The sequence below is a fragment of the Chaetura pelagica genome, unplaced genomic scaffold (assembly GCF_000747805.2).
Source record: "Chaetura pelagica isolate M959 unplaced genomic scaffold, ChaPel_1.0 scaffold10, whole genome shotgun sequence".
NCBI classification, from domain to species: domain Eukaryota; kingdom Metazoa; phylum Chordata; class Aves; order Apodiformes; family Apodidae; genus Chaetura; species Chaetura pelagica.
The window spans coordinates 9961062-9970526 of NW_009952263.1; the positions used below are offsets into that span (position 1 = coordinate 9961062).

General features: G+C 36.6%; 1 protein-coding gene across 3 annotated transcripts in view; it reads right to left on the minus strand.

The window, feature by feature from the left end:
* Window positions 1–9465, minus strand: part of TAX1BP1 (Tax1 (human T-cell leukemia virus type I) binding protein 1) — a 62611-nt gene that overhangs the window by 6949 nt on the left and 46197 nt on the right. The window contains exons 15-17 of one of the 3 annotated variants that reach the window (XM_010007554.1): window positions 3726–3900; window positions 3241–3389; window positions 2026–2028 (exon numbers count right to left, since the gene is read on the minus strand). In XM_010007554.1, the coding sequence (XP_010005856.1) occupies window positions 2026–2028; window positions 3241–3389; window positions 3726–3900 (327 nt within the window). Of the gene's footprint in view, window positions 1–2025; window positions 2029–3240; window positions 3392–3725; window positions 3901–9465 lie in introns of all 3 variants that reach the window. The other 2 variants (XM_010007556.1, XM_010007555.1) reach the window with 2 other exon arrangements.

The following is a 9465-nucleotide window of genomic DNA, read 5'->3' on the forward strand; positions in this document are numbered from 1 at the left end:
AAGAACTTGTGGCAAATCACTTGTTCTACACAAAAACACCACTACGTGCATGCTCATCTGGAAGGGAGATGAGGTCTCCCCTCAGCCACCTTTTCTTCAGGCTAAACATTCCCAGTTCCCTCAGCCACTCCTCGTATGACTTGTTCTCTAGTCCCTTCAGCAGCTTGGTAGCTCTCCTCTGGATGTGCTCCAGCACCTCAGTGTCCTTCTTACAGTGAGGGGCCCAGAAGTGAACACAGCACACGAGGTGCAGCCTCACCAGCGCCGGGTACAGGGACACAATCATTTTCCTGCTCCTGCTGGCCACACCATTCCTGATGCAGGCCAGGATGCTGTTGGCGTTCTTGGCCACCTGGGCACTAGGCCAAATGTGCTGCTAAGGGGAGTACAGAACTTCTGCAGCATCACGAGAGAGAAGCAGTGAGTCAGAGACTGAGGTGGCACCCTTTCCCACCCCCAACCAAAAGCAAAGGTATCATCTTGCACCACACCTCTAATCTATTAATATAGTTGAAAGAGAATGACTTGCATTTCCTCTTTGGGATAGGTAGAAAGGTCAACCAAGGCTCTCTCATTGCCAATTTTAAGAGGTGCACTGCTAAAAAGCACATGTGATGGCAGCCACATGTGCAACTGGCTGATGATTTTTCATCATTGGGAAGAGAAATGGAGAACCACTTTTCTGTTGATGTTGAAAACTATGGTTCATCCGTAACAGTAAATAATTTACAATTCTAGTGACACAGAACGGAAACATGATCTCTTGCATATATAGCTGACAAGGAACAAAGCCATTAGCCCTTATCCTGTCAGTACAAGCCTTTGTAAAAAGCCTCTCCCCATCTTTTCTGTAGGCCCCCACAGGTACTGGAAGGCTGTTACAAGGTCTTGTCAGGGCCTTCTCTGCTCCAGTCTGGACAACCCAAATTCTCTCAGCCTATCTTCACAGGAGAGCTGTTCCAGCCTTCTGAGCATCTTTCTTGCCCCCATTGTTTATGAAGTTACTCAACTGCACAGGATTGTAAACAGCAACTACAGGAAGTAAATTTGACATGCTAGACCCCCTCGTAGTTTGCTGACCCATTCCTTGAGCTAGATTAATGGAAACAAGGTCCCATTTCTGGCCTTCATTCTGTAGAAGCAAGTCACAAACCTTTTCTCACACATGTGCATACACACTTCCCTAATCTCACCTAACAAACTGAAGAAGCATTTTAGTCATATCTGAAAAGACAGTTTACAACTGTGCATATACAACCTCTATGCAATTCTCTTATGTATCGTAATATTGGCCTAGGGTCTCAAAGATCTGTCATTTTAGAATAAATAATGTAGACATCATCATCATCATAGAAGAACCACCACCAAAGCAGCCACAAAGTGGTGGAAGTGACTACAACATCCTCAAGTTCTTAAACTAATATAATGTATAGTAACAGGAATGAGGAAATTGAAGGTAACAGAAGTTCACACAATGCTAGTATTTTAAACAAGCAAGAGTACCAATCTTTTCTTCTTGGAGGGAATCCTCCTCCAACAAAAGGCTCTACAACTTACTGGTTTAAAAATGCACAGAATTGCACCTTAAACAGATTTAAAAAAAAAAACAAAAAAAAAACCAAGCAAATTGTAATCTTCATATTTATATTTTATAATAAATTATGCACATTCATGGAGGGTCTTCCATTGTTATTTCTTGAAATACTGCATTAGAACTGCTTTATCTTTGACATATTACTAAGTCTGTCTAGAAACTACTCATTTCCATGTAAATTTCTACACTACACATACAGCCTATACTTGGGAGGAGCAAGCAACTAATTCTCAATTGAAAATAAAAAAAAAGAAAAACAAAGAGATAAATTATTTTATTTAAAAGCACCTTTTCTCAAGCTGAACTTTATTTAAGCCTGTTATATTCCATCTCATTACAAAAATCCAAGCTGTGTCAGCAAACGAGCACAAGACTCTAGCACTGTTTCTCTTGGGTTTGCAAGAGGGCAAAGCATATAGATCAGAAAGAACATCCTGCTAATTAAACTGAAGCAGATGCCTAGAGATGAGAAAAGCTTGTCATATGCAGTATCTATGTCAAGAATGATCAGATTAAATATGCAAAATGTGAAGTAAAGGTGGGCACCAGCATTAAGCTCACATTCTGGATCTCAAACAGGCTGCAAAAGTTCTGACAGTTTCTCTAATTATTCACAGTAATGGACACCGGGGGCAAAAGGTAGGAGGAAGAAATACATTTTTCTCCATTATAGGTGCTGAGCACCAGGGCTAAAATCATGCCTGTCTGAACACTGATCAGTTTCTGCAAAGGCTAATAGCAATTAAGTGTGGCAAACTAGACTAAATGAGAAACAGGTCATGATACCACTGTACTTGCAAAGAGCACAATACCTTGGAGAAAGGTATTTCTTGTTTAATATTTTTGAAGGTGCAAGAGTACTTGAAATGAGTAGTTAAGTCTGTTCCTACTAAAATGAAGGAATACAGACCAGTTTCTCATAGAAGCCAATTTACTAAAGCCATATTTTATACTAGAATGTACAAGTTAACTGTACTAAAAAACTTAACTCGTTGCCACTTAAAACATAAAGCCCTAAACATAAATCAGTGACAATCTGTCATTTTCAGTTTAACCAGATTTAGGTAATGGTCCACTAGCTCTTCCAAATACCAGACTAATAGCAAAAAGCATTCCAAATGTAAATTAATAAATGCAGATTTTCAGAAGATAGAACAAAAGATTAATAGATTAGAATGAAGCATCTGATACAAATCTTTCTTCAGCACTAAAAACACTGGCATCTGAATCCTTTAACTTTGCATTTTTGCAATATAATTTACTTCCTATATATAAATTCTAAAATGACTAAGATGTGGCTACATATTAAGCCCCCATTCTACATCATAGGAGAGAAAAATCTTAATGAGTTGAGACGGTTTGGCTTTTTCTACTTCAGTTCTTTAAAATATTAAGAGGCTACTGTTCTAATACCAAAACAAGGTGTCAGTAACTCAAGACTGGGGGAACAAGTCTATTACCATCAATTGATGTGCAGAGTTTTCTCCTGCAAAGCAAGCAGAAAATACTGCTCAGGGGAAAGAAAAATCAATTCTGGATTAACATAACAATAAATCAGGTTTATCAGATACTGAAAACCTATGTGCAACTCGGATTACTCATTAGTAAATGTATCAAGGAAAAAAGTAATTAAAAAGGTAACTTGCATTGCTATCCTCAGGATCTTCCAAACCATCAGGCCGACTAAGGTTGCGTGAAGGCTGACTGCACACTACGTCATCTTCTAGCTCCCAGAAAGAAGTTCTAACAGGTGGTCTCTGGATCTCATCAGGATTAAAAGCACCATCTGCTCCATCTAAAAAAAATAAATTAGAGCACCTTTGTTCCATGGAGTTTGTATTTTGAGATTATAGATTTTAACCTTACAGTTAAAAATCAAGACTTAAACACATTTTTGGTTAAGATAATATAAAATGATAGAAATCATCTTTTTCAAAAGTTGTTTCCTTAAAACTTTGTTTACCTTTTTGACTCGCAACAGTAAAATAAAGGCACTTTATTCAATTTTAATCAACCAATAAAGGAGCATCGTAAAAATTTCTGGTACTTAACCTACACTGAATGAGCCATTGCTTCTGAAACAGTGAGAGAGGTATTATGGGGAGGTTGGGGGAGGAGAAAATGTACTTACCTCTTCTTTCTTGAATTGCATAAGGGTTTCCATATTGCAATACTGGAAGTCTGCTTGGCACTGCAGGAACTGGTCCATTTTCCTCCGAATACGGGTTGCGAAAATGTAATGTCTGTTGTGAAACCTGTCCTTCCATCATCCTTCCAGCCTGATTTCCTGGTGTCCTGCCAAGTTCCTAAATAAAGCACAGTAAGGTGTTGGGTTTTTGTTGTGTTTTTTTTTAAAGAAAACACATCATCTAATCTTACCTCAGTCTTTTCATCTTGCTCTAGTGCCAAACATACCATCCATATCAAAAATAGTCAATGAAGAAAAGCAAATACAAAGAAAATATAGGTGACCCTGCTCTGGCAGGGGGGGTTGGACTAGATGATCTTTCGAGGTCCCTTCCAACCCCTAGGATTCTATGATTTCTATGATTTCGTTATTAATTCATTTATTCAAATTACATTAACAGAACTGCCACGTTTTTCAAGAAATACCTGCATCCTCTTTAAAATTAAGAAAAAGCAAGTTAAATAGGCAAAGAAAGGGTGGATTAACAACTAAAGATAATATGCAGTGAGAAGTTTTTCGAAGTTATAGTTAAAAATAATTCTTTTTTTTCATACCATGCCATTCAAGAAAGCACCATTTCAGTACATGAGGTATATGGATGTACATACCTGTCCTAATTTCCTATTAGTTCATGAGTGGCAGATATTTTAAGAACTATTAAATACATTGCACTAGATCTCTTCTGATACCTAACACCAGAACATTGACCTAGTTGAAGTATAACTTCACATTAGCTAAGCTGTTTCCTTGAAGTTACCCTTACTCGCATACCCAGTCACATAACCACCTTCAGCTCTGTACATTAGTTACAGATGTGGTAGATTTAGCAATGTTGAAAACTAAGAGAGAATTACTTAGTTCAAACGCAGAGAACCTACCAAACATTTTCACCTAAAACATACATCCAGAGGCAAAGATCCATTACATTCCCTTGCCTGCAGCTCCTTTAAAAATTGATTCTTAAATATGTGATGGAATATGTTAAACCAGCTGGAACAATTGTCCTTGTTTGTGATTCTGCTTGGTGAACATGTTCCATCTGTCGTTATCAGAGTTTTTTTAACTTTTTATTATGTCAAAACATTTCTATCATCATTACAACAAGTACAGCCCAAAACTCCCTGTTCCGAGCCACTGCGAACACAGCTGAAGTTTTTACATTTCTCCTTTTTGCCAACAGAAAGAAGAAAAAGGGATGTTTGTTTTTTTCAATTAATATAGAGTATTGCTACCATGTAGAGAAGTGGTTTGTGCTTTTCAATGACTGAAGATACAAGAAGAGTTTCAAGCTGCCCTGTAAAGCAGACTTAACAATCCAATCAGTACCTTTGTGTTCCTACATTAAAAAAGGCAGACTGTCCCCTAAAAAAAAACTGAAATCTAAATGTAAATCAAAGGGAGAGAGGGGAGAAAAAAAAAGAGAATAAAGTAGTGATGAACGTCAACATGTTAAGCAGTGGTTTCCACATCTATAGCATGAAGTTGTCAGCTTCTTAGCAGGCAAGAGGGAAAGGCTAGTTTGCAGAACCCTGAAGAAAATCTTGTTACTCAGTGGAAAATGTCTCTTCAAAATGATGAATCATGGTCTCACAGACCAATTCATGACACTTGAATAGGGAAGGAAAGAAGACAGAATGATAGATCAGGAAAGAATCCTGGAAGCATAACAAGTAACTGACAAAGACAGTGGAGGCTGCCAGTCAAAACAATGGGCAAGGAAAAGGCTGCGTACCCTACAACACTTTTTGAATGAAAACAAATGAGAAAAGGTTTATCCTATCAAGGCCATAATGTGCTACAGAAAGTATGACAATTCTAGCCAAGTTCCACACAAGATTTTTAACTTGATGGACAGCTTGGGGAGACAACACTACCAGCACTTTATATGAAAAACATTTAGGTAAATGCTGGGATAACAAAAATGTAAAACTGTGTCAGATTTAAGACAATTTGCTATATCATTCTGGACTATAACCTAGGTACAATGGTCACAACACTAACAGTTATGCCAAGGCCCATGAATACATTTGAAAATTCAGCACTAACTACTAGACTGACTATCTATTTTCTATAACATTCAGACAATCCATTCTAGGAGGAAAAACTATTACTCAAGGTTGTTATTTTCTATTAATATGAACAAATAGAAATTAGTGTTATTTTTCACAAAGATAATCCAGACGAGCTGACTTATTCCAAGTAATATTTATACTAAAGCATCATATGGAACAAAACTGCACTTGTACCACTGTCTGATTACAACCAAGTGGATTTTAAATGCACGAGAAGTTAAATTAGACACCAAGGTTACTACACTTCCTGTGAAAAATATTCAGTCCTCTATGAACTTAATGAGCAAAATTCTAATTAATCTTTCCTTCTTCTTTATATCCCCACTTACTTAATATATGATAGAATCACAGAATGGTTTGAGTTGGAAGGGACTTTAAAGATCACCTAGTTTCAACTCCCCTGCATGGGCAGAGACATTTCCCACTAGACCAGGTTGCTCAAAGCCCCATCTAACCTGCCCTTGAACTCTTCCAGGGATGAGGCATCCACAGCTTCCCTGGGCAACCTGTTCCAATGTCTCTCCAGCCTCACACTAATGCATTTCAAATTTCCTCCTGATGTCTAACCTTAATCTCCCTTCTTCCAGTTTTTATCCATTACCTCGTCCTCTTGCTACATGCCCTTGTAAAAAGCCCCTCCCTATCTTTCCTGTAGCCCCTTCAGGTCCTGGAAGGCCATTATAAGGTCCCCCTGGAGCCTTCTCTTCTCCAGCCCCAATTCTCTCAGCCTGTCCTCATAGGAGAGGTGCTCCAGCCCTCAGATCATTATCGTGGCCATTCTCTGAGCTTCTTGTAAGTATACTTACAGTTTAGAATGGGTATGCATGTATCTTACTTCCAAAATTCAATGTTTTCACCCAAAACATTCAGTTTTTAATTTACTTAGGGGCTTATATGGCCTCTTTATTCAATTCTGTCTGAACATTTGTATCAGAAAGGCAATTATTTCTTTTGGAAAGGTTAAAAAAAAACCCTCTTAACAATTAATACACTTAATATTCTAGATTTTTGCATATAATCCATGGAGATGGTAATTATTATCAACTACTAAAGGGTTTTTATAACTTAGAAACTGTTAAAACTCTAAGTCAATAAGACAGTAATTATAATGACTCAAGTGCAGTCAGTGGACCAGCTGTAATTCATCCAAAGAAAAGTCTTCTGCATCCCTCCATTCAATAAAATGCGTTAATTGAAAGAGAGTGTGTAAGCCAAGAATATCCAAAGGAATATGGCATTTACAGTTCAGCACCAAGAAAAAAATTCTGAGATGTAAAAATGAAAATAGCAGTTAAGAAATAGCATCTGTTATGACAGATATGCTTTCCAATAATTTTGTTCTTTCTGGTTAGCATTTTCTTCTAGATTCTCTGGGTTTATCTTTAATATTTGCTAATGTAATGTTAACAAAAGCCTCAAAGATGGAAGTGTGTGTTTTCTCAAGAGACTCTGAACTGAAACTTAAACCCAAAACTTTGGTCTTTGCTAATTTGGACAACTAGCAGTTTAAATACGTAATAAGCAAAACATCTCAGTTATTACAGGGAACAACTCAGTGTACTTTTCTTAAAAACAGGCAAGCTTCTGCCAAAACACTAATACAGAAGTACGAAACCAAGTAACTAAAACTACTCTGGAAACAAACCACCACTCAAATGAAAAAAGACAGAGATTTTACATGTGTTGTTACATATGTACTATCTGGTTTCAGACATAAAGGGTTTGGACTCCAATAGCAACATCACAAAGTCATTTTCAAACAGGAAAAAAGTAGTATCTACAAAAGGTAAAGCAGCTTACAGAAAGTTATCTTCCTGGAGCACTGGCCATAAAACCAGCAGTGTTTTATTTTCTGTATTAGGTTTCTCTAAGCAGACAACACTTTTTCTGCCTAACACCCTCCAAGTAAAATATCCTCCTGTAGATATGATATAAAACCATGGCAGTGTTACTTTAGATTTATAGACTACATTGCATATATGATCAAAATGGTTAGGGCTAAATGGTTAGGATTACATCTTAAAAGTTTTAGTGAGTAGATAAAATATAAATAATCTTTACTCAATACAAAGCAGGATTGATTAATTATCAGTAACATTAAGATTTTCCCTTTTTTAACATCAATTTATTCTGCAATATGGAAGCAGTTTAAAGTAAGAAGCAGTGGCATTAGCACTTTAATTTTAGCATCACGTAAGATTAACACAGAATGTAGGTCAAAGTGACTGTAAAAAGGGGCTTAGCTAGAAGTTGGACAGCTAGGGTAGAAAACTGTTTATGATTTCAAAAATTAAAAAAAAACCAAAACCCTAAGGCTATATAAGTACATAAATAAAATAGAAACCAAGTGATTTTATAGGTTTGAAGAGAAAGCAAGTGAACATCTTTAGCATGCTATGCTTGGTGACATTTATAAACAAACACTAATAATGGAGTATAAACTGAAAAGCTGTTTACTATACTGTGCTTAACCGTTAAAATCATGCTTTCAGTCTAGCAAGGCACTTCGATTCTTCTTTGTAATGTAAATATCCATAAGTTGGGTAGACAAAGTTCCAAGCTCCACATATTATTACTACAATCATTCTCTTTTTGTCTGGTGTTTAAAATTACTTCCTCCAAATAAGGTAGATTCATCCAAAACCAACTTTAATTTTGCATTCTTATGAAAAAGAAAAATATGAGATCTATTACAAGTTATGTTTGATTTAAAAAATACATAAAAGCCACCTACTTGAGAATTTAGGATTTTACAAAACATTTAACTTGATTAATCTGAAACTAATTTAATTTCAATGTATCAGTATGCAAATTCCTGTTGTTACCAAGTATCTGTTCACACTGGATTTTTAAAGTAATCTGAACAACCCTATGTCTTCCACAACAACATGCAATACTACCGGAATGTAATAAAGACATTTTACTATTTCATTTTTCAGTAAAACCTAGCTTTGACTAATTGTCATACAATATCTTAGAGATACTTCCGAAAATCAGAAAATTAGCATTACTGTTTCAGAATGTCTGGTTTAACAGTAATGGTAATGAACTTGATTAGACAAAGAGCTGTTGAAAGTAGGAGTCCATTTTCCATCACGTATTTAAAAATTAGAGTACTCCCTGTGCAGCTCTCTTTTCTGATAAAGATATTTTTCTAGTTGTAGTTTACCAAAGTCACTACTGTCACATGTCAAGATGGTCTTATTATTGCAAACAGTCTATAAAGAAACCTGCAGATGTCAAAAGGCTTTGGTTGTATGCACACATCATGAAAAACCTGAAAATTATACTCTTGAAATGTCTACATGTCTAGTTATAGGGCAACACTGGATAAGAGAGATGGAAAAAAATAAACTGTCAAGATAGACATGTACCATTCATAGCTTCAACAAGGATTCCAAAGCGAGTAAGCTTTACTAATTGTGCTGCCTATCATCCAGCAACTCCTGGCAGTATCAGGGAGAGAGTCTGTCTCAAATAAATAAAATTCCTGCACGTTTTGTTAACTGATGCTCCCTTAGAGGACAGAAAGACTGCATCATGAGCTCAGTAATAATCTTTCCTACTTGGGCAAGCAGCACATGCACTAAGTTGGTATCAACCTCTAGAAA